The sequence below is a fragment of the Taudactylus pleione genome, unplaced genomic scaffold (genome assembly GCF_031769625.1).
Source record: "Taudactylus pleione unplaced genomic scaffold, aTauple2 ptg000335l, whole genome shotgun sequence".
Taxonomy (NCBI): Eukaryota; Metazoa; Chordata; class Amphibia; order Anura; family Myobatrachidae; genus Taudactylus; species Taudactylus pleione.
Genome location: NW_028284736.1, coordinates 134,261 through 160,864, shown reverse-complemented (window position 1 = coordinate 160,864; position 26,604 = coordinate 134,261). Strand labels below are relative to the sequence as shown.

General features: G+C 42.5%; 1 protein-coding gene across 1 annotated transcript in view; it reads right to left on the bottom strand.

Annotated features, from left to right (window-relative positions):
- Positions 1-1,521: 1,521 nt before the first annotated feature.
- LOC148508904 (neurabin-1-like) overlaps positions 1,522-26,604 on the bottom strand; it is a gene marked incomplete at its 5' end in the record, with an annotated part of 141,170 nt that continues 116,087 nt past the window's right edge. The window contains 6 exons of the mRNA XM_088443851.1: positions 1,522-6,636; positions 8,008-8,190; positions 9,921-9,944; positions 10,628-10,747; positions 13,505-13,662; positions 21,228-21,266. Of these exons, the coding sequence (XP_088299977.1) occupies positions 6,430-6,636; positions 8,008-8,190; positions 9,921-9,944; positions 10,628-10,747; positions 13,505-13,662; positions 21,228-21,266 (731 nt within the window). The remainder of the gene's footprint in view (positions 6,637-8,007; positions 8,191-9,920; positions 9,945-10,627; positions 10,748-13,504; positions 13,663-21,227; positions 21,267-26,604) is intronic.

Below are 26,604 nucleotides of genomic sequence, written 5' to 3'. Positions count from 1 at the left end.
CCCATCCTGCCAGGCATTGGACATTGTGACTAGGGGCGTAACTAGGTATATGAAGGCCCCATAGCAAGTTTGTAAGGGCCCCTGTGTACTACCCAATGGTGAAAAATGTATATAACACCTATAACTTTGACAAGGAAGATGGGCCCTTCCCAGCTTTGGGCCCCATAGCAACTGCACCCCTTGCCCCTATGGTAGTTACGCCCATGATTGTGACGCTATTGTAGAACCCAATAAGTTAATTATCTTAAGTACACAACACTTGGGGCTGATTCTAAGGGGTATATTTACTAAAGTGCTGGTTTTTAGAAGTGGAGATGTTGCCCATAGCAACCAATCAGATTCTAGCTATTATCTTCTATAAGGTGCAAGATAAATGTTAAGTAGAATCTGATTGGTTGCTATGGACAACATCTCCACATATAAACACCTTCACTTTAGTAAATTTGCTCCTAAATTGGGAGCAAAGCAAGTAACTTAGTATCTGGAACAAACCGTGTTTCAATGCCAGTGGTGCAAATACATTTATTATTTTTGCATGCAGGGTAAATAAATACAGGTGGCTTCTGCATGTAGCCTACAAATGCTGGACAGCTTTATTTTTACACTGAAATGTAGATTTTGAGTGCGCCCCTCTCACATAAATCTCTCTGCACATGTCACATCAGCCCCACCTGCTGTACATTCATGGTTTTACCAAGCTGCACAGTTACTGTACTTGTCTTTTTTTTTTGCTTTTCTCCCAGCCCCTAGTTGAGATATGTATATAAAGGTTGCAAAGCTGTACAAAGAAATTATCTGAGGAAAATTGCCCCTTGTACCGTATATACTCGAGTATAAGCCGAGTTTTTCAGCACATTTTTTGTGCTGAAAAAGCACCCCCTTGGCTTATACTCGAGTCATGCCCGCATGGTACGCTGCTGAGTAGCGTACCATGCGGGCCGCGGTGCAGACTGTGTCACTGTGACACATCCTGCACCGCATGTATAGCGCTGACCGGACGGCGTTCGGTCAGCACTACACACTGCTAAACACACAGCCGCCGGAGCCGGCAGCTATGTGTTTAATGTAATCAGCAGCCGCTGAGAGTCTGTCGGACTCTCTCCGGCTGCTGCTGCTCCCACTGCGGAGCCATCTTCCGGCTCCCGTAGTGGGTAATGGGAGAGACGTCGTCATGACGACGTCTCTCCCATTATGCAAAGCGGCGGAGGAGCCTGTAGCAGCGTCGGGACCAGGAGCGGGGTAACAGGTAAGTGGTTTTTTTTTTTACATTTCTTTCTACTGGGGGGGGCTACTACCGGGGGGTACTACCAGGGGGGGATATCGCTACTGGGGGCACTACCAGAGGGGGGGGATTAATAATGGGGGAACTACCAGGGGGGGGATGTTGCTACTGGGGGCACTACCAGGGAGGGGGGGAATACTGGGGGCACTACCAGGGGGGATGTTGCTACTGGGGGCACTACCAGGGGGGGTTAATACTGGGGGCACTACCAGGGGGGGATATTGCTACTGGGGGCACTACCAGGGGGGGGATTAATATTGGGGGCACTACCAGGGGGGATGTTGCTACTGGGGGCACTACCAGGGGGGGATTAATACTGGGGGCACTACCAGGGGAGGATATTGCTACTGGGGGCACTACCAGGGGGGGTATTACTACTGGGGGCACTACCAGGGGGGGATATTACTACTGGGGGCACTACCAGGGGGGGATTACTACTGGGGGCACTACCAGGGAGGGATTACTACTGGGGACAGTACCAGAGGGGGGATTAGTACTGGGGACAGTACCAGAGGGGGGATTACTACCAGTAGCTGCTGCATTTCCCACCCTAGGCTTATACTCGAGTCAATACGTTTTCCCAGTTTTTTGTGGTGAAATTAGGTACCTCGGCTTATATTCGGGTCGACTTATACTCGAGTATATACGGTACTTGTCCTGTGATAGGTCTGATCTGGGCAAGACTATCCCAGGCATTGCCGACAAAACTTATATCTGGCAAAGCTCCAATAATTGTCCAAAACACAAACAGACAACACACATTTGTTTCCCAGTGAAAGGGCCCTTTGGCCTCTGAGTAATGTACCCTGGGCAATGTATGTGCTGCGTGCAGGAAAATCTCCCCTACCATCAAAAGGTTTGTTTTAAACTTGTGATTACAGGGGAGATACCAGTCTGATAAACTTTATTGCAAATGTTATCAGTGGCTTTTTATTTATTTTTTATTTAACCCAACTTTATTTAATGTCCTTTAATGTTTATGTGATTCTAAGTGAATTAGATACTTGAATTTTGCAAGATACTAGAGAAGAGCGGTTCGGTTTTACTGGGTTTGGTTCGGATCTCAAAAACGCCATCATACTGGCTATCCGGCTCTCACCTGTGTTGGATAGCCAAAGAGATAAATCCAAACTAATCCGAACTTGCGCTAATTTGTCAAAAAGAACTAAAGCAAAACTGAACCCGCACATCTGTACTAAATATGCTTATAAATCAACCTTTGTTACAATGGAGAATTATCAAACCTTCTAAAGAGGACCAATGGAGGTGTTGCCCATAGCAACCAATTAGCTTCTTGTGACCATATATCTTGTACATTGTAAAAAATTATAGCCATGAGCGGATTGGTTGCTATGGGCAACGTCTCACCTATCCTCATTAGAAGGATCGTTACGTCTCCTCATAATGTAACAGAGACAGTCTAATCTGCAAGGTGTGATTGATCACTGTATACAGTATAATACAGTCCTAAGTAGTAGCAGGGGGCAATGAATATAAGTAGCCAGAATATGCAGGAAATCCCCTAGAGATGAATAAATACAGCACCTGTATCAAAAACATTCACGAGTTTGTTCAATCACGAAATAAATGACAATGCTCACAAAACAAATACATGGTGCATACACACGATCAGATTTTTCCTTCAGATATGAACGATAACGATTTAAAAATCGTTCAGTCGTTCATATCTGAAGGAAAATCGTTCATATCTGACATGCCTGAACGATGGACGATCAACGATGCGCGTTCCCGTTTGTCAGATAACGATATCTGACATCTGATGGGTTTGCAGTCAGACTTGGACGATTCCATTCATTTTAATGCAGTCAAAAATCGTTCAATCGTTCAAATCGTTCAAAACTTTGGTCAAATCGTTCAAATCGTTTAATCGTTCAGTCGTTCATCTGACAAATCTGACAAGTCTGACAAATCTGACCGTGTGTACGCTCCATTAAGCTGCATACACACACAACGATTTTTTGAACGATTATCGTTAAACGATATCGTTTAACGATAATCGTTTGAAAAAATCGTTCACTTTCTGAGTCAAACGATGAACGATTATCGTTCATGCGCGTTCACGTTTGTAGCTTGTAGTTCAGTCAGACTTGTCAACTGAACGATTTTCATTAATATGCAAAAATCGTTTGTAGTTCATAAAAATCGTTCATTACACTTTAAAAAATCTGACAGATAATCTAACAGAGAATCGTTCATAAAATCGTTGGTAACAAAATCGTTGTGTGTGTATGCAGCTTAACAAATATAATCTAAACACAGATGAGACAGACAGTGGACGTAACCTGGACTTATATATGACACAATGAAAATATGAAACCCTGCAGTAAAAATGCTGCTACGCCCAGCGCTGTAGGATGAGGGTCAGATGTGTGTGTGAGGTCTGCAAGAGGAGAATCAGCCAAGGCATCAGCAGCAACAGGCTCAGGGAACTGAGCAGGAGATGGGGGCAGTTGAAGAACATGTTGCAAGTAAGGGATATAAGGCCCAACATAAAGAAATGTCTGCATTGCCCTGCTAGACCGATATAATCCAAGTACCTGCGCACATGTCCTCTTAGTTTTATAACATATGTAATATGTGGTGTTTGACGGGAGCCAGGCGCGTATTAAGAGAGGAGGCGGTCCGTGTTGATTCCCCGTCCGGGGGCCCCCTACTCTCTCTCCGATGGCCGCTGCACACTGACAGCCTCAGTGGACTCCTGGCACTAGTCTGCAGGTCACCAGGAAAATGGTGCGGCAGCCATTTTCCTGGTGATTTCCCTACTGCGCATGCGCAGAACACAGGGAAACTGGCACGGCAGCCATTTTCCAGGCGTTTTGTGTAGCGCCTCTCCAGCCGACGTGGGACTTCGGAGATGTAAGTATTAAAAAGTATGGGTGCAGGGTGTGTGCGGTGTGGGCCCCTCTCTGGACTCAGGTGCTCGTGTGCACCGCACACCCTGCACCCATTATAGATACGCCCCTGAAGGGAGCAAGAGAGATCACTGGAGGACTAGAGACTCAGCCAGGACGGGTGGCGGGGAGTGAATGTGTCATATGATTGGAGACTGTGGGGAGATACAGTGGAGAAGTTTCCCATAGCAACCAATCAGCTTCTAACTGCCATTTTATAAACTGTGCTAGATAAAAGACAAAAACTGATTGGTCGCTATGAGCAAATTCTCCACTTTATTTAACGTGAAGATTTGATACAACTCCCCCTGTAGCTCCTGTACAATAAGATGGAACCTTTGCTCTCTCATTCCAGCCTGCAGATGAATTGAGGCGCCAAAGCACTACATGGGAACTACTGAAAGAGGAAACGGCTATGCCTGAGTAATATGCTCATTTTAATGTAACATAATATTTCTCTTCATCAGTTATAAATAGTTTAGCAATACTGTGACAGCCCAATAGTCTTTCTCTACACTGCCCACTAAAGGCATGTGTATTATACTAGGAATAAAATCCCATTCACAGTTACATTAATAGAAATATGTCTGGGGTGGCCAGACCAGGACCAGTCCATGCTGGCCATTCTCCAGGTAGGGATGGTCATCGGTTATTGATGGTTAGCAAGCATCAATGGTCTGACACTCTGGTAAATAGTTTTAACATCGGCCGTGGAGGTCCGATGTCAAATGCCAACCGAAGTTCAACCATCCATGGTTTCCTCCCAATGGATAAAAATCATCAGCCATCGATGGTTAACCTGTCAATAGCCATCTCGCTATCTCCATGTAAGGTGGAATGAACCATTCTCTATGGAATGTGGGCCTGATTCAGACTCGCTCGCACATAGTGCTCGCAAGCAGGTCGATGGACGGCCAGTGCGCACGCACGCCGTGCGCAATGTGCGAGCCCCAGGGCGAGTGAGAACTTCACATGCTCCGGGGCTCGCTACAAAACAGGGCGGCTGTTGATGTTGATCGACAGCTCGCCCCGTTTTGTAGGTGGGGAAGGGGGGTGGCTGTACAAACGGAGGCGTTCCCGAAGGAACCCCTGCCTTTTGTGGGCGACCTTACTGAAATCATTCGTGATGTCAGTAGTGAACTTCCTGCTCTGCAGGACGTTCACTCGGGCTTGCGGGAACCGAGACCCTACCACAAGGGTCTTGTCGCAAGCCTGATGGTCGCGAAAATCGTGACAATCGCCAGGCCGCTCGCAAAAGTTGTGGGTGGTCACCAACAGCTATGCGAGCGGCCTGGAGGCGGATTTTTTTCATAATCCACCCTGATTCAGAGCGAGCGCTTGCAAATAGCGACCGCCTCTGAATCAGGCCCTGTATCTTTACCCAGGGAAGCTGGAATGTACCATGTCACAAGAGACAACTGAACATAGAAAATTGAATAACACATGATAAATACAGTAGGTTTGTTCACAGAGAATAACAGGCTGCAGATAGTTATACTTGAATCCGTTCAGTGGCACAGTTTACCGTAAATCTTCCAAGTGCTAAAATTCTGTAACAACATTCACAAGATGTAATCTATTTTCGAATGAACTGCATAAATTAAAATAAATTATATCATATTTTTTCCCAGAACATAATTAGAAGCCTCTCCTCGTTTATAGGCAGTTACAGATATGAGGAAAGACATGAGATTGTATCAAGTATCCTGATCCCTAAAAATAAAACGCTCATTAATTTAGCCAGCAATCATCCAGTAAACAATAACAGTGGTTGTCATAGCAACAACACTTAATATACAGAGCCATAATGAAGAACAAATAAGTGAGGGGGAGGGAGATAAACTACCAACCAATCAGCTCCTAAATGCAATGTTAGGCTGTGTTTGAAAATTGACAGTTAGGAGCTGATTGGTTGGTACTTTATCTCCATCCACTTTATCACTCTCCAAGGCTTAGTACCTCTGCCCCTTTGTGAAATGAGAATAGATGGTGCACGGCCGCAGACAGCTCCCAACACTATAACGTTTGCAGGACCCCAGCTAGGCGGAGGATGGCGGCAGCTGTGGTTGACACGGAATGTTCATCAATAAACGTTAGCGTAATTTATATGATGACTACGGAAAGTTCTTCCCCACCTGTCCAATACCAGCACTATCACTAGACCCGTGCAGGGCCTGGAGGAGCACACTGAGCTCTTGTCATGGAATTGTCCTATTCACACTTATAGTACATCAGTTACGGCTCAGGCGCGCTGTGTGCGCCATCTGTCGTTCCGTCTTCTCGCCTTGCTCTTTTTAACTGCTGGTCCTGCTCCTTTTTCCGAAGCCGCTCTCTTTGCTTCTCCACTTTCTCATTGGCCCTTCGGACTTTGTCGATAGTCCCTTTCATGTCTCTGATTTTTCTTTTAATGATCGCTCTTTCTTGAGAATTGACTCCGAGCGCCTAAAGGAACAACAGCATGTGTTATGCGAGGGTTAATTAGATGGTAAAGATTAAAATGAACATCCTTTTTTTTTTTTTTTTTTTTAAGGGTAGAATAGTAAAATTTCTGTGAGTACATGTAAAAGTAACAAAGTCAACTGCTTGGTACTGGTTCCAAGAGAAAATATGTGCTTTGTCTATACTAAGGGCCTGATTCTGATGGATGATGTAGTGTCCGTGTGTGTTTGTTGCAGGTGTTTAGTATGTGACTTTATGCAAATACCACTATAAGCCATTTCCCCGGGGTACGGCAGTGTGTCTGGCTATGCAAGGACTGAGACGCCCACTGGTAGCAACTTTAGACGCTCAAATACTTGGTGCGTCTGTAGGTGACTTGGCGGGCCCATCTATGTACATCTGCATAGTCACCTCCCCCTCACCTCCTAGTCACTGCCCAGGAACTCCCAATACATTTGGAATACTGTGCATCTCAGTAGTTACTGCACCTCTGTGAGTACACACCATGAGGCGCATGCACTGTGTAACTTGTGATACTTCTTTATATTTGTAATGCATGCTAATATTTATCACAAACAACGCAATGTCTTTATCTTCACAATGTAGACTAAGGAAGAAGCATTAGGCACATCAATAGATTTGTAAAGATAAATAAACCCTTCTGAGTCGTAAGTCTGGGTAGAGTTAACTTAGCAGAATTTCAGAGTGCTCTGTGATGAATTCATCTATACTTTGCTTTTAATAAACACATTTGTGATCATAGAATATTTAAAATTGTCTCAGCTTGCCAACATTTCCACAGTCAAAAGCAACGGCGGCTCCTTACCTGTCTGGCTGAGGGGGTCTGCAAGTCATAGGCTGCAGTCTATGCAGCCCTCTCCTCCCTGTCGTCCCAGTGATTGAAAGCTGATGTCACCAGGAGTCTAAATAAAGGGGCGTGGCTCAAGTCCGGCGCTGCTAGCAAAACAGGCTGGCTTCTAGGGACTGCATCAGCTGCAGCCCCTAGGAGCTAGATAGGGCTGCCGTAATAGGGCAGTGGCTTCCCATGGGGACCACTCTTTCTGCTATTGCAAAACACCTCCCTCTAGGGACTGCATGTCTGGCTGGACCAGCAGGGAGCGCTTCCAATGAGAAGTCACTACCACTGTTTGGTAGTCTCTACGAGTGGCAGATTTTACTTGGGGGCTGCAGTCCCGCAGCCCCTAGGTAAAATCGTCCACTGAGATGTGACTGGAGAGTGTGGTAACTACAGTACTATCCTGGACTGTACTCAAACCAAATATATCACTAGGTATCGTAAGAGACATCAGGCTACATTTACTAATCGGCGCTTTTCAAAGCCGCTAAGTCTTTTTGATGCAGCTAATTTGTTACCTTGAGTCTGGCACTGTCCAGCTGGAGCAGCTGCTCCCCGTTGATATTGTGGGCAGTGAACTCTGCGACACAATGTTCCAGGTGAAGCGTCGTTAACCAGTTGGCCACTTGCTGTGTGCTCCATTCTAGGGCAGTACGGCTTTGCCACGGGTTATGTTTGGGAGACTGTCCTTCATCCAGAATCTGGAACAAAGTCATGAAGCAATTGTGATACTCTGGAAGTTTACAGATACTTCTATCTACTTATCAGCCAGCAGAAATGATGGGGTTAATGAAATGATATAGAACGCATGGTAGAGAGACCAATGAGGACAAAATGGCTTTAATCCTCCATTACCAGAAGAAAGCACAGTAGAATGTATGATAGAGCCGCATAGGCGATTAGACTGGATGACGAAGCAGCGGCACACAAGAGTAGATGGATGATGAATATGTGCAGGAGATTATAATAGATGGCGGAGATGAGTAAGACAGTAGCAGGAATGATGGAGCAGTGCAGGTCGGAAGAATGGAAGAAAGAAGAATTGATTAGAGTGGATGATAGAGCAGCAGCACAGGATGGTACGATGGCTGATAGAGATGCATAAATCAGACTAGATGACAGAGCAGCACAGGAGAGTACGATGGCTGATAGAGATGCATAAATCAGACTAGATGACAGAGCAGCACAGGAGAGTAGAATGGATTATAGAGCTGCATAGAAGATTAGACTAGATGACGGAGCAGCGCACAGAAGTGTACAATAATTGATACAGATGCAATGGAAGATTAGACTAGATGATGGAGCCGCAACACAGGAGTTTACAATGGATGATAGAGCTACATAGAAGATTAGACCAGATGACAGAGCAGCAGCACAGGAGAGTAGAATGGACGATAGAGCTTCATAGAAGATTAGACTAGATGACGGAGCAGCAGCACAGGAAATGATTCAGGGGATTATAATAAGTTAATAGGTGGCTGGTAAGAGTTAAACAGTAGCAGGAATGATTGAGCAGTGCCGGGCAGTAGAATGGAAGAAAGAAAAAGAGACTAGACAGGATGATGGAGCAGTGCAGGAACATAGGAGAGATGATGGAGGAATGCAGTGGAGATGAATTAAATATAAAGCAGTGTAGGATAAAATAACAAATAATGGGGTATTGAAGAGGAATATAAAAGAGATGATGGGGTAAAACTTGAACATATAATGAATGCTGAGGAAGAACAGAAGGGTGTAATGGATGATTGAGCCACTGCGTTGACTCGTTATATTAGATCGGATGTGATGAGGAAGTTACAATAGAGGACATAAAATAACAGGGCTGTATATAAGTGGGACTTTGCAGGTATAGCATGCATGTAGTACAGTATGTATGGTTTGCTCAAAAGCAGATCATTCATTCATATGGGAGCTATTAGAGAACTAGCCTACAAAGTAGGGAGCATGGATGTAATGGTCTATACGTGGTCTATATGTGATCTATACGTGATCTATGTGTGATCTATGCGTGGACTAAATGTGATCTATGCGTGGTCTATATGTGGTTTATGCATGGTCTATGCGTGACCTATGTTTGGTCTATGTGTGATCTATGCATGATCTATGGCGTGATCTACAGTATGTGTGATCTATGCATGGTCTATATGTGATCTATGCGTGGTCTATATGTGGTTTATGTGTGATCTATGTGCGATCTATGAATGGAGTGTGTGTGGCTATTTTGGACAGAGAGCAGACAATCTTCAGGCGAGAGGCATGAATCTCAGTACTATACTTGATGATGGAACCACAATCAGTGGAATCTTGCACTGGACCAGCACTGGTGGGACGTCTCCTACAGCGGGGACAGTACAGCATAGGGTGAGAGCAGAGGTGTCCTACAATGTCCCGTGGGATTTAGGAAGAAGAGGCAGATAGTGGAAAGACTCACCTCATCATCTATCATATCCAGGCTCTTTACAAGTAGCATGAAAGAAATGATGGGAAAAATCAATTAGTATGAAAGGAAATAAAGTGAAACACACTGGAAGTTAGAGCCTTAGCACACACAGCAGCAAAGTGTTCCCCATTCATGACTTCAGACAGCTAATATCTGTAACACAGCTGTCAGGAGAGGTGAATGATGTGTGGGAGCAGCCTCTGTTAGATATCAGCTTAGCAGAGCTGTGGCGATGCGTGTCCCCAACCTCCCGACTGCCTGTGGGACACTTCGGCCCGCTGGTGAAACAGCAGGACAGTGCCTGAAAAAACGGGACCGCCCCGCTGAAATCGGGACGGGCGGGAGGACTGCGCCCTCTATTGGGTGGTGCCCCTGTTCGACCGAACTGGTGGAAAGCCCCAAGAGCCGCGCCCTGTCCCTACGGTAGGTTTGCTCGTAGCCTGCACAGAGTAACAACGCCTTGTGCCTAGGACAGAATATACATTCACGTCATGGATATACATTCCACTGGGCTTTCCAGCATTTTTATACATGACCCTGACCATTGCTGAATTGTATTTGTTTAATTAAACATAAGCCACACCTGTGTGGAAGGCCTTGCTTCCCCTGTGATGGTGACAGAACATTTTAGGTCACAAAATGCCAGTGGATAATAGTAGAAAAAACTGTGAAGGTGGAGAAAACCAGCAGGTCCTTACCTCATCGGAGGAGAGCGCCAAGGAATGCGACCTCTCCGCTAACTTCTGTTCCACCACAAGACCACTCAGGTCTGCTGAACTGGTGCTGCTGGCACTGAAGTCATTGCTGAGTGTCATGTTCTGCAAGCACAATTCAATTATATTGCATTAGGAGCTGATTGGTTGGTACTTTATCCCTCTCCAATGTTTGCTACAACTACCCCCATGGTGAGAAAAACTAGACACTAAATATAACAATGTGACTGTTTTCAGACTCTGAGACGTTAATATGACAGCATGGTACATAATGAAACCAATGTGTGTTGGTTTCAGACTTGAATAATGCGAAGTAGAGCAGTTTGCTACGTTAAAGAGGAATAACAAGGAAATGCTGGGACTTGTTGTTCCACAGCCGTTGGCGAGAAGCAGTTTGGCCAAGCCACAGTCTTACTGAATAGATGAATTCACATGAAAATCTATCATTGTGGCATAGTTTTAAAAAGAGATGGAGCCTACCATATAGCTATATATTTTTCCATCCCTTCACAGTAATAATACTGATGATATTACTCATTATAATAAATCAGCAGACTGTACAGTAAAGGCACCGATAATAAATTTTAGCGCATTGTTTTAAGTTTAAATTACATTTGAGGGAATCTCATAGAATCCTAGGTGTGCTGTAATTTGCCGACCCCACTAGCAGAACCTTATGTAACCTGTGTGGTAGCCACAGGTTACAGCTACAGGCTAGTAGGCCTTGAGTAGCTACAGTATATTGGAGGGACAGTAGGTGGTGCTGTATCTTAAGCTGTCACTTTGTTTTCTCTCAATATTGTGATAGTGTACCCTCTTCCAGAATTGTCACGTTAATGTTATGTTATGAAGTTTACTTTTACTGGTCACAGTTAAGTTTATCCCACAATCTTTCTCTGTGTGACCAAAATGGGAACATATCTATTTTTCTTTAGTAAATAAACTGCAAACAGTAAAGTAAGGTACTGTGTACTGGTAGCCCTAGCAATCTAATGGTGCACAGACTGTATTATTAACTCATAGCTGTAGCTGTTCGTCATGTGACTGTACTTACACAATGAAACATACCGTAAAATAGAAACAGCAATAAATTAAAATAATAATGGACATAAAGGACGCTCAAAGGTGAAGTAAGTTTGGCAGCAGCAGTTTGAGAGCAACAATAAAGCAATTATGTAAAAGCAACAAAAAGCAACAAAAATACAAAACAAAAAAAAATCAATTGAATGCATTAATTTCCTAATATGTTAACACATTACTACTGTACCCGTTATTTATTAAAAGCATAAAGCAACAATGTATACAAATTGCTAATTTTGTTATTGAATAGAATTTAAGGAGGAGAGTTGGAATTCAACAAATACAAGTTTCTCTTACATACAGTATATGCTTTATAAGGTAAAGTCGCAGACATTTCATAAGCAATACGAGGACTAATGTACATATCACAAAGCATACTCCTCTACACAGGGCTGTCACTATATTACATGATGAACGTAGAATATATGGAACTAAAATACTGTACCAAGCGACACGTATTGCGAGCTACAGCCGGCCACAGAAAGAAGCACTGTGAGAGAAACAGCAGACAATTGGAGTGAGTTAGACATGCAATGAGACAGTGAGATGAGACAGTGAGAGACAGGGAGGAATGGTCACATGCTGGGAAGTGACTGCACTCAGGAAGACAATCTCACACACTAAAACACACAACATTTGGTTTATTAGTCTGCATAAAACACAAAATGGAAGAAGAGCTGGAATGAAAGTCTTTTGCAGAGTCGTGTCGGCTAATTTCAGTCATCGTGATCCTATTGCAAAGGCCTGAAAAAGTCAACTGTTTCCTGCAAGCGCTAAAGTTTAATTCATGAGAATGCAGCAAAAAACTCACAGCCCTAGGGGGCGCTATATGTCATGGTTGTCTCTACAAATGCACTTTGGTCATGACCAGACAGTGTGTCATAGAAAAAAATAGCAAAGAGCTCCTCCACCTGGTGACAAAAGGTATAGCAATCTTGAGAGTGAGTGAAAGTGCTTTGGGTGGACCATGCAGGCACACCGGTGGGTGGTGTTGTGCAGGTCACATTGGGTGTGCTTCAGAAATTACCTACATTCTGTAAAGATAAGGAAGTTGTCGTTTTCCATGGTAATTAGCTTGTGTCATCCTATGGTGGACTAACAGGCCCCAGTGAAGCCATCAGTGATTAAGCTGCTTGCTCCCTCCACCAAATAAACCCTATTCCTGTTGCTTAGCATGTGGTCAGGTTTAGCAATAAGTTACTGTACCACCAAATACTCCACCAGTCATGTGATGGGGTAGGGGAAAAGGAATGGGGGAGAATAGCTGGCAGTTCTGGGGACATTATACAGCAGCCAGGAATAAGGGGTACATATCTGGGGCTACATCTAGCTTTCAATTGTCAAATTCCCCTGAACATTCTCCAGTATGTATCCGTCATGACGTATATTAGACTAGCAGATTAATTTATCATGACAAGTTATTCTCTGGTGATCATGTGTGATGAGTCCAGGGATGGGACGCAACCAATGGCACTGAATGGTGCAGTGTAAGTATGCCTGATTCTAGACATATCTTTTGCAACTAGCACAGAATAGGAGCAAGTGCACTGATGCTGGTGGCTATTAGCAAACCAAGTGTAAACATAGGGAGGGTCACATCGCGAGAAGCGCAAAACCCTCGGTACAGATGAATACATGCTATTATTACGTGCACGCAATTTTGGAGGAAGATATGCGCAATTTACTCCCATCTCAGAAAATACCATCATTTAACTTGCTGCTGAATAGAAGAAGGAACAATATAGACTGGGATCAACTGAGGTATAAAAGTCTGAGCCGTACCTTCCTCTCAATGCTGTCTTCTCCGTCGGTGGAGCTAATGCTGTCCCCTAGCCTGGTCCTGGACGGTTTTTGTCTCTTGCTCTTTACAATCAGATGAGCCCGAGTTTTCAATGCTTTAGAATCCAGCCTTTCTGTTTCTGGGACGGCTTCACTAAAGTCTACAATATAAATAATAATTGATGAAACATCAATAAAAATTAACAATTCGCGTATAGGATCATACCAAACAAATTCATCTAAATCCAACGGGCTTATACCATAGACAGTTATCTTCATTCTACAGGTTTATACCTAACACCTTCATCTATATCCTATGGGCTTATACCTTACACATTCTTCTACATCCTACGGGCTTATACCTTACACATTCTTCTACATCCTACGGGCTTATACCTTACACATTCATCTACATACTACGGGCTTATACCTAACACCTTCATCTACATCCTATGGGCTTATACCTAACACATTCATCTACATTCTACAGGTTTATACCTAACACCTTCATCTACATCCTATGGGCTTATACCTAACACATTCATCTTCATTCTACAGGTTTATACCTAACACCTTCATCTACATCCTACGGGCTTATACCATAGATAGTCATCTTCATTCTACAGGCTTATACCTTACACATTCATCTACATCCTACGGGCTTATACCTTACACAGTCATATTCATTCTACAGGCTTATACCTTACACATTCATCTACATCCTACGGGCTTATACCTTACACAGTCATATTCATTCTACAGGTTTATACCTAACACCTTCATCTATATCCTACAGGCTTATACCTTACACATTCATCTACATCCTACGGGCTTATACCTTACACATTCATCTACATCCTACGGGCTTATACCTTACACATTCATCTACATTCTAAGGGCTTACACCTAACACCTTTATCTACATTCTGTGGGCTTATACCTAACACATTCATCTGCATTCTACAGGTTTATACCTAACACATTCATCTACATTCTACAGGTTTATACCTAACACCTTCATCTACATTCTATAGGCTTATACCTAACACCTTCAATCACATTCTACGGGTTTATATCTAACACATTAATCTATATTCTATAGGCTTATACCTAACACATTCATCTACATTCTACAGGTTTATACCTAACATATTAATCTACATTCTACAGGTTTATACCTAACACGTTCATCTACATTCTACAGGTTTATACCTAACATATTCATCTACATTCTACAGGTTTATACCTAACACATTCATTAACATTCTACAGGTTTATACCCAACACCTTTATCTACATTCTACAGGCTTATACCTAACACATTCATCTACATTCTACAGGTTTATACCTAACACCTTTATCTACATTCTACAGGCTTATACCTAACAAATTCTTCTACATTCTACAAGTTTATACCTAACACCTTTATCTACATTCTACAGGCTTATACCTAACACATTCATCTACATTCTACAGGTTTATACCTAACACCTTTATCTACATTCTACAGGCTTATACCTAACACATTCATCTACATTCTACAGGTTTATACCTAACACCTTTATCTACATTCTACAGGTTTATACCTAACACATTCATCTACATTCTACAGGTTTATACCTAACACCTTTATCTACATTCTACAGGCTTATACCCAACACATTCATCTACATTCTACAGGTTTATACCCAACACCTTTATCTACATTCTACAGGTTTATACCCAACACCTTTATCTACATTCTACAGGCTTATACCTAACACATTCATCTACATTCTACAGGTTTATACCCAACACCTTTATCTACATTCTACAGGCTTATACCTAACACATTCATCTACATTCTACAGGTTTATACCTAACATCTTTATCTACATTCTATAGGCTTATACCTAACACCTTCAATCACATTCTACGGGTTTATATCTAACACATTAATCTATATTCTATAGGCTTATACCTAACACATTCATCTACATTCTACAGGTTTATACCTAACATATTAATCTACATTCTACAGGTTTATACCTAACACATTCATCTACATTCTACAGGTTTATACCTAACATATTCATCTACATTCTACAGGTTTATACCTAACACATTCATTAACATTCTACAGGTTTATACCCAACACCTTTATCTACATTCTACAGGCTTATACCTAACACATTCATCTACATTCTACAGGTTTATACCTAACACCTTTATCTACATTCTACAGGCTTATACCTAACAAATTCTTCTACATTCTACAAGTTTATACCTAACACCTTTATCTACATTCTACAGGCTTATACCTAACATATTCATCTTCATCTACATTCTACAGGTTTATACCTAACACCTTTATCTACATTCTACAGGCTTATACCTAACACATTCATCTACATTCTACAGGTTTATACCTAACACCTTTATCTACATTCTACAGGTTTATACCTAACACATTCATCTACATTCTACAGGTTTATACCTAACACCTTTATCTACATTCTACAGGCTTATACCCAACACATTCATCTACATTCTACAGGTTTATACCCAACACCTTTATCTACATTCTACAGGTTTATACCCAACACCTTTATCTACATTCTACAGGCTTATACCTAACACATTCATCTACATTCTACAGGTTTATACCCAACACCTTTATCTACATTCTACAGGCTTATACCTAACACATTCATCTACATTCTACAGGTTTATACCTAACATCTTTATCTACATTCTACAGGTTTATACCTAACACATTCATCTACATTCTACAGGTTTATACCTAACACATTCATCGACATTCTACAGGCTTATACCTAACACCTTTATCTACATTCTACAGGCTTATACCTAACACATTCATCTACATTCTACAGGTTTATACCTAACACCTTCATCTACATTCTACAGGCTTATACCTAACACCTTCAATCACATTCTACGGGTTTATATCTAACACATTAATCTATATTCTATAGGCTTATACCTAACACTTGCATCTTCATTCTACAGGTTTATACCTAACATATTCATCTACATTCTACAGGTTTATACCTAACACATTCATCTACATTCTACAGGTTTATACCTAACACCTTTATCTACATTCTACAGGCTTATACCTAACACATTCATCTACATTCTACAGGTTTATACCTAACACCTTTATCTACATTCTACAGGCTTATACCTAACACATTCATCTACATTCTACAAGTTTATACCTAACACCTTTATCTACATTCTACAGGCTTATACCTAACACATTCATCTACATTCTACAGGTTTATACCTAACACCTTTATCTACATTCTACAGGCTTATACCTAACACATTCATCTACATTCTACAAGTTTATACCTAACACCTTTATCTACATTCTACAGGCTTATACCTAACACATTCATCTACATTCTACAGGTTTATACCTAACACCTTTATCTACATTCTGCAGGTTTATACCTAACACATTCATCTACATTCTACAGGTTTATACCTAACACCTTCAATCACATTCTACGGGTTTATATCTAACACATTAATCTATATTCTATAGGCTTATACCTAACACATTCATCTACATTCTACAGGTTTATACCTAACACATTCATCTACATTCTACAGGTTTATACATAACACATTCATCTACATTCTACAGGCTTATACATAACACATTCATCTACATTCTACAGGTTTATACCTAACACATTCATCTACATTCTACAGGTTTATACCTAACACATTCATCTACATTCTATGAGCTTATACATAACACATTCATCTACATTCTATGAGCTTATACATAACACATTCATCTATAGTCTAGGAGTTTATACATAACACATTCATCTACATTCTACAGGCTTATACATAACACATTCATCTACATTCTATGAGCTTATACATAACACATTCATCTATAGTCTAGGAGCTTATACATAACACATTCATCTACATTCTAGAGGCTTATACATAACACATTCATCTACATTCTACAGGCTTATACATAACACATTCATCTATAGTCTAGGAGCTTATACATAACACATTCATCTACATTCTACGAGCTTATACATAACACATTCATCTACAGCTTAATGCTGTTTTAAAGGAGATGTCTACTGCAATTGTTAACGAAAGTATCCTTCCCTTGATTAGTAATATGATTTGCAAAATACCGATTCCCTGTGTGCAGCAGGGGATTGAGAGTGTGGAGTTATACATCTGTTGATGGATCTGTTACTATGGAGATGCACAGAACATAGTGTCTCCTGGGAGTGTCATGGGCGTGTGGGCCGACTTGTTTGGGCGGAGGTGCAGTAAGAAGCCGGATTCAGACGGATCTCCTGCACCCAGCATGGGGTTGGTGTAAGTTGCCGTACTAATGATGACAGCTGCGGATGGAAAAACAGTGGATGTGCCGGCCGGACAGGTGGATACTCACATTAGCGTAAGGTAGTAAGCAGGCTGCCGACGCTAAATATGTTGCTGTATGTACGTAAATGGACACTCCTGAGAACGCCATTGTATATTTACTGAATGTTGCAGACGGGATGTAGTTTCAATCCCGGCTGTCAGGGTGCCAGCGCTCAGAATGCCCGCGCCGGAATTCCAACACCAGTCAGAATCCTGGTGCCAACATCCTGACGGTAAGTAGTGGGGTTAGTGGGAGGCTTTAGGGTTAGTCACTAGAGGGGGGGGGTTTGGGCTGCAGGGGGGGTTAGGTTTAGGCACTGGGGGGGGGGATTAGGTTTAGGATGCAGGGGGGGGTTAGGCACTAGGATGGGGAGGATTAGGTTTAGGCTGCAGGGGGGGTTAGGCACTAGGATGGGGAGGATTAGGTTTAGGCTGCAGGGGGGGGTTAGGCACTAGGATGGGGAGGATTAGGTTTAGGCTGCAGGGGGGGTTAGGCACTAGGATGGGGAGGATTGGGTTTAGGTTGCAGGGGGGGTTAGGCACTAGGATGGGGAGGATTAGGTTTAGGTTGCAGGGGCACTAGGATGGGGAGGATTAGGTTTAGGTTGCACGGGGGGTTAGGTTTAGGCACTGGGAGGGAGGGTTAGGTGTAGGCTGCGGGGAGGGAGGGTTAGTAGTACGGTTAGGATACTTACCGACAGGTGTTGGTATCCTAACCCTGTCGGAATGCCAGCGTCGGGATTCTGACCGCCAGGATTCTGAGCACCGGCATCCTGTACCCAACCCTTGCATAAACTGCCATAAAGCAAAGCAAACACTTCTCAGAAAGTGCGGGTATATACGTCCATCGGATTACATTTTTATAATTTTTTTCTTTTTTTTAGAAAGTGTGTTAGTTCATTACATTACAATAAACTCAGTGAAAAGTTCATGCTGTATAGGATAAGGATTGGACACGTATGTCTGGGCCCAGCCTTCAGGGATCCAGTCGGAATGCCAACATGGATATAAGGTCGACAAGAATAAAATGTTGACATTCACAAATGTTGACATGGTTAAAATGCTGACGTGTTAATAATAATAATACCAGAATGTCGACAGTACATTTTTGTGTGATATTTAGGGATAGGCTAAAATGAGCAGAACACTGTATGTCAATATTATGGTGTTGACATGTTAAATGAACATGTCGGCATTTAAACCATGTCAATATTTGTGACTGTCGACATTCAGAACCTGTCGACATATCATGAATGTCGACTTTTCATACCGCACTCCAGCCTGCTACCTTTTCAAACTGAAATAGATAAAGGTCAGCTGTAATCTACAGCTCACAAGTAAATGGGTTAGCATTGAACTAATTTTAATTTGGGTTTATTTGTCGATAAGAAGACAGCAGAAAAGTAATTAACAATGATTTGCAAATCATCTTATTTTCAACTTGGGAACAGGAGGTTACAAACAGTGTGAAGTTTATTTAACATAAAAAAGTAAGTGGATGTCCACAATTTATTACGTTTTCATTGTCTTTCTTTCTTTTGCCTATCTGTGCATGACTTCTTATTTTAGGTTTGCTTTTTCTCTTCTAATTCAATCACTTAGAGCCTATGCATTGGGATGTATTGTGAATGGGGCGACAGTCTAGATCAGTGGTTCTCAAACTCAGCACTCAGGATCACACACAGGTCATGTTTTGCAGGTCACCCAGCAAGAGCACAGGTGTATTCATTACTCACTGACACATTTTAAAAGATCCACAGGTGGAGCTAATATCTCACTTGTGATTCTGTGAGGACACCTGGAAAACATGCACTGTTTGAGAACCTCTGGTCTAGATTACGTCAAATAAAGCAATAGTGCATTAAGTGAATGAGCTCTTGCGCTGCTGTGATCAATTTTCATTAACATATTTAAATAGTAAAGATAATGCATATCGTATATACAGTCAGGTGCATAAATATTGGGACATTGACAGAGTTTTCATATTTTGTCCTCTATTCACCACCACAATGGCTTTGAAATGAAACAAACAAGATGTGCTTTAACTGCAGACTTTCAGATTTAATTTGAGGGTAATTACATCCAAATCAGGTGAACGGTGTAGGAATTACAACGGTTTCTATATGTGCCTCCCACTTTTTAAGGGGCCAAAAAGTAATGGGACAAGCTAAACAATCCTAAATCTAACTTTCACTTTTTAATACTTTGTTGCAAATCCTTTGCAGGAAATTACAGCCTGAAGTCTGGAACGCATAGACGTCACCAGACGCTGGGTTTCATCCCTGATGATGCTCTGCCAGGCCTCTTCTGCAAATGTCTTCAGTTCCTGCTTGTTCTTGGGGCATTTTCCCTTCAGTTTTGTCTTCATCGAGTGAAATGCATGCTCAATCGGATTCAGGTCAGGGGATTGACTTGACCATTGCATAACATTCCACTTTTTAGCCTTAAAAAACTCTTTGGTTGCTTTTGCAGTATGCTTCAGGTCATTGTCCATCTGCACTGTGAAGCGCCGTCCAATGAGTTCTGAAAACAATTCATATTTGTCTGAATATGAGCATATAATATTGCCCGAAACACTTCAGAATTCATTCTTCTGCTTTTGTCAGCAGTCACATCATCAGTAAATACAAGGGAACCAGTTCCATTTGCATCCATACATGCCCACGCCATGACACTACCACCACTATGCTTCACTGATGAGGTGGTATGTTTTGGATCATGAGCAGTTCCTTTCCTGCTCCATACTCTTCTCTTCCCATCACTCTGGTACAAGTTGATCTTTGTCTCATCTGTCCATAGGATGTTGTTCCAGAACTGTAATGGCTTTTTTAGATGTTGTTTGGCAAACTCTAATCTGGTCTTCCTGTTTTTGTGGCTCACCAATGGTTTACATCTTGTGGGGAACCCTCTATATTCACTATATTAGGAGTTCAGATCTTAGCACATGCAGTGTCGCACACCTGAACAATCATGACGGTACTTGCGCAGAGCTTAGTAAATGACAATGATATGTTTTGTTGGACAGAAAAAAACATTGATCATGCTTAGCAGTGAATATTATTCTGGAAGGTAATAATAAACTATGTAGAAATAAGGGGGACATTATATTGGCCAAAGTTTTATATTTGTTTTTGCTATTTATTTACTACTCTATAGAATTTCCTTTTCATTTTAAACTATCCATTGGGTTTGTAATTAACAGTGATGGCATCCTTACATATAGTCTTATGCTTCACGGCAAGTGCTGCATCTGAGAAGCGGCACCTTGCACATTGCAATCACAATGTAAGTTTAATTGTCTTCAACTTACCAAACACGTCATCAGGATCTGCACTTCTCACTGCGCCTTCTGCAAATGTGCACAGAGTTAGTAGTTAATGGTGTTAGTAAACATGGCAGATATATTATTAATGGTCTATGACAGAGGTTCCCAAACTCCGCTATTACAGTCCACGTTTTAAGGACATCCATGCTTGAGCACAGGTGACTTAATTAGTACCTCGGTCAATTTGTTTTAACCATCTGGACACAAGCATGGATATCCTTAAAAGTTGGACTGTCATGGCGGAGTTTGGAGAGATAAAGGACTAAAGCACCCGCAGAACTTAAATTATATGGGTACATGTCTCTACCCAAATGCTATAAACAATTGGCCAAAGTCACAGAAACAATTATGTTTAGCTTTTGTCCATCTTTAAATGATAAAATGTCTACAGTCCTAGATGTGATAAGAGAAGGCCAGCCAATTACATCACAGGACGCCAGCCAATGACATCACAGGACACTGCATCATTTACCTGCAGGGCTATTTATATCACAGCCAAGTCCATCTTAAGGTGCATCAGTCTCCTCCACACAGTGGAGGCAGCGGTTTCGTGGGCTGAGATAATATTCATGAGCATGTGACCTACGACTCAGTGCCTCATGCCTCGTTGATGCCTCTGGTTCCTAGTAAGGTGGTAGGCAGAATATTGGCTCAGCCCACAGAATGGCTTCATCGTATGTCAGTTCTTTGTCTGATAGTCTATGTAAACTACAAGGTTACCTTTATGACATGTATTACTATGTGCTTCTTTCAGGTGTGGTATAAAAAGAATGTTCGGAATGTCATCATGGTCAGCATGTCGACACTGACAAAATATCACCACTGACTGAATGTTGACAGTCAGCATGTCGACGATACATTTTGCCATAGACTTGTAAACTAACCTTAACTCTAAACCGAATTCTAATGGCAGCCTAACCCTAACATCAGCTGTCGAGATTATAATTGTCAATATGCTGTATATTGACATTCAGACCGTGCCGACATTCTAATGTCGACACACTGGACCTGATTCAGCAAGGATCGCAACTGCGAATGCAATAGCAATTAAGTACACAGTCTCACTGCAATAGTATGCTAATTCACTGCGATCGCTATGCCATCACAGCACAACATAAGGATGCCCACCTTACCTTACACATATCCGTAATCCTTAGCAAGACTGCGAAACCATCGGTAACATCAAGTACCATCGCAGCCTCATGCACACTTGCACAGACATTACTCAGGACTTGCTAACCTCATCGCATGCAGTGAGAGCTCAGGCTGCGTATGGCATCACAGTAGATAATATATGCACGCCCCCGCAACGGCGTTCAAATGCACTGGCACGCCTGCATTTTGCCGACCACCCCCCGTCACCACCCCCAAACCGCACTTACAGTGAATCACTGTACGATGGCTCTGCGTAGCCGCTACTATCGCAGTCCCGATCGCAGTGGAGTGTTCTCGCACTGCGATGCATATGTATGCACAGATTGCAACAATCACTCGATTGTGTGCGTAATTGCAGTTGCGATCCTGGAGATTGACACAAGTATTGGAATATCACAAAGTTTGCGGCTTCAGTGTTTTTAGTCCTTTTTGGCAGATGTTACTATGGTATACTGAAGTAACATTACAAGCATTTCATAAGTGTCAAAGGCTTTTATTGACTATTACATTACGTTTCTGCAAGGAGTCAACATTTGCAGTGTTGACCCTTCTTTTTCAAGACCTCTGCAATTCACCCTGGCATGATGTCAATCATCTTCTGGGCCACATACTGACTGATGGCCGCCCATTCTTGCCTAATCAATGCTTGGAGTTTGTCAGAATTTGTGGGTTTTGTTTGTCCACCTGTTTCTTGAGGATTGACCACAAGTTCTCAATGGGATTAAGGTCTGGGGAGTTTCCTGGCCATGTACTCAAAATTTCAATGTTTTGTTCCGCGAGCCACTTAGTTATCACTTTTGCCTTATGGCAAGGTGCCCCATCATGCTGGAAAAGGCAATGTTCGTCACCAAATTGTTCTTGGATGGTTGGGAGAAGTTGCTCTTGGAGGATGTTTCTGTACCATTCTTTATTCATGGCTGTGTTCTTAGGCGATATTGTGAGTGAGCCCACTCCCTTGGCTGAGAAGCAACCCCTCACATGAGTGGTCTCAGGATGCTTTACTGTTGGCATGACACAGGACTGATGGTAGCGCTCACCTTTCCTTCTCTGGATGCCCCAAACAATCTGAAAGGGGATTCAACAGAGAAAATAAATTTACCCCAGTCCTCAGCAGTCCAATCCCTGTACCTTTTTGCAGAATATCAGTCTGTCCTTGATATTTTTCCTGGAGAGAAGTGGCTTCTTTGCTGCCCTTCTTGACACCAGGCCATCCTCCAAAAGTCTTCACCTCACTGTACGTGAAGATGCACTCACACCTGCCTGCTTCCATTCCTGAGCAAGTTCTGCACTGGTGGTGCCCCGATCCCGCAGCTGAATCAACTTTAGGAGATGGTCCTGGCGCTTGCTGGATGTTCTTAGGCGCCCTGAAGCCTTCTTCACAACTGTTGAACCGCTCTCCTTGAAGTTTTTGATGATCCAATAAATGGTTGAATTAGGTGCAATCTTACTAGCAGCAATATCCTTACCTGTGAAGCCCTTTTGTGCAAAGCAATGATGACTGCACGTGTTTCCTTGCAGGTAACCATGGTTAACAGAGGAAGGATTTCAAGCTCCAACCTCCTTTTAAAGCTTCCAGTCTGTTATTCTAACTCAATCAGCATGACAGAGTGATCTCCAGCCTTGTCCTTGTAGAGAGACTCACTGACATGATGTCAGCTGGTCCTTTTGTGGCAGGGATGAAATGCAGTGGAAATTTTATTTTTGGGATCAAGGGCCTGATTCAGACCCGTTCACAAGCACATAGCGCTCGCAAGCAGGTCAATGGTGGCCCAGTGCGCACGTGCAGCGTGCGCACTGCGCGTGCCCCGGAGCGAGCGCATAAAGCACTCGCTCCGTGGCTTACTACAAAAGGGGCTGCTGTCGATGTTGATCGACAGCTTGCCCCATTTTGTAGGCGTGGCGGGGGGTGGCTTCACAAACGGAGGCGTTTCCATGCGAACGCCTGCCGTTTGTGGGCAGCCCCACTGACATCACCAGTGATGTCAGTGGGAGAGCTTCTGGCTCTATTAGAGCCAGAAGGTCTCTGGGGCTTGCAGCCACGAGATCCTACCACAAGGGTCTCGTCGCAAGCCTGATGGTCGCGATGGTCTTGACCATTGCGACCATCATCCTGGCCGCTCGCAATAGCTGTGGGTGGTCAGCCACAGCTATGCGAGCAGCCAGGAGGTCGCTCCAAAGAAAAAAAAAACGCCCTGATTCAGAGCGAGCGCTCTTTCAGAGTGTCCGTCTCTGAATCAGGCCCTAAGTTCATTGTCATGGCAAAGAGGGACTTTGCAATTAATTGCAATTCATCTGATCACTCTTCATGACATTCTGTATGTGTAAGTAATCCTTTTCATATACTCTATTTCTTCCTCGCTTGTTGGTGACATGACTTCTGTTAATTTTGTGCCCTTGTCAATAGTATGGGAGTATTTACTGGCTTTGCATCTGATATTACATACTTGTTAACTACTGTATCAATATATCCTTGTTGATCAACCGTGACAGTTCATTTAGTCAAGTTTTGCAAGATTCTTAAGCCTAACAGGTGATGTGCAGGCCCTAAGTCTTTCAACTTGAACGTCTGCTCTAACAGATGCTTGACATGGGCTATGTGCCCTTCTTGACCTGCTAGTAACAAGTCATCCACATACATAACAATGATGAAGTCCATTTGCAAAAGTACTGTGATTAACTTATGGTACCAACAGAGCTCACTCTGCTACAGACCGTACAATGCTTTATTTAATAAACAGACTTTCTTCTTGGAACATGTCATCATTATAATGTTCAGGAGGTTCCATATAAATCTCTTCATCTAAATCTCCATTCAGTTTTGCTGAATCAGAATCTAACTGGTACAGCAATAAATCATAATGGCAAAAATGGCTATGACTAAACACAGTGTATTGCCACAGGTGAGAAGACTTCACTGTAGTCAATCACAGATTTCTGCGTGTATCCTTTAGCGACAAGCCATGCTTTGCAACGAGCAACAGTTCCAACTACATTTAATTTATTACAGAAGACCCACTTGTTCTTGTTTGTCTTGCGGTGACTCAGCCTGTTTACAAGAGTCAACATATTTACATGTTTGATTTTGCCACTTGGATATTTTGGGATTAACAGAAAGCGATATATTTGCAAACTCCTCATTGTCTTTTGGGGTCTTTCCTTTGTTTGTTCTTACAGAACTCTTGTGCTGCAATTGTATCCACACTGGCAGTCTCCAATTCAGACACGCTTTCAGCTGTAGGCATATCCAACTAAACAAACTTATGCTGTGATTTTTGTTCCAGCCTCACATTAGGTGGCGCTGTTTCATACACTACATCCCCAGACTTTTATAAGTTTTTTATTTGTAATTTCTCATAGTCTGTATCCATTTCTCTCGACAGTATCCTAATATAATACACTCCACTGACATCGGATCCAGCTTGTGTTTTATATATTTTGGAATGTGCGCCTAAGCTTTGCATTCAAACACTCTGAGATTATTGACATTTGACTTGCTTCCAGACCATGGCACCATCAGTGTTTTACCTTTTAGAGCAACTGTGGGTGCACGATTCTTTAAGTATGCTGCCGTAGACACTGTTTCTGCCCAAAAACACTTTTCCAGGCCCGAGTCACTCAGCATAGTCCGTGCTCTCTCCACAATTGCGCGGTTTGTAAGCTCACTGATACCATTTTGCTCAGGCATGTACGCAATAGTTAACTGGTACTCGATGCCATATTTTTTTTTAGGAAGATGGTTACATTCTTGTTTTCGCATTTCCCGCCATTGTCAGATCTCAAGAGCTATAGCTTCTGACCCAATTGAGTTTCCACCAGAAGTCTGCTAATGGTGGCTCAGCTCTTGTTGCTGACTTTGGGAAGGGACAACGCATCTGTTTACCCATTATACAGCTCTCACATGCTGGTCTCTCAGTATCACTCACAGCTATTCCTGTCACCATTACATCAGGAAGCTTTTGGACGTCATCTTACCCCAAGTGGCCTAGCCACCTGTGCTAAAGTTCCATAGACTGGCTTGTCTCAGAGGCAGTCATTGCACAACACTCTTTTAGCACATATAGTTGCTGACATCGGGTTGCTGTTGCTATCACATTCATTTTGTACAACACACTTGTCCTCTGCAAACTTGATCTTGAAGCTTTTATTCTCTAGGAGGCTTATGGCAATGAGGTTTGTCCCCAAATCTGGCACAAATAACACATCTTTG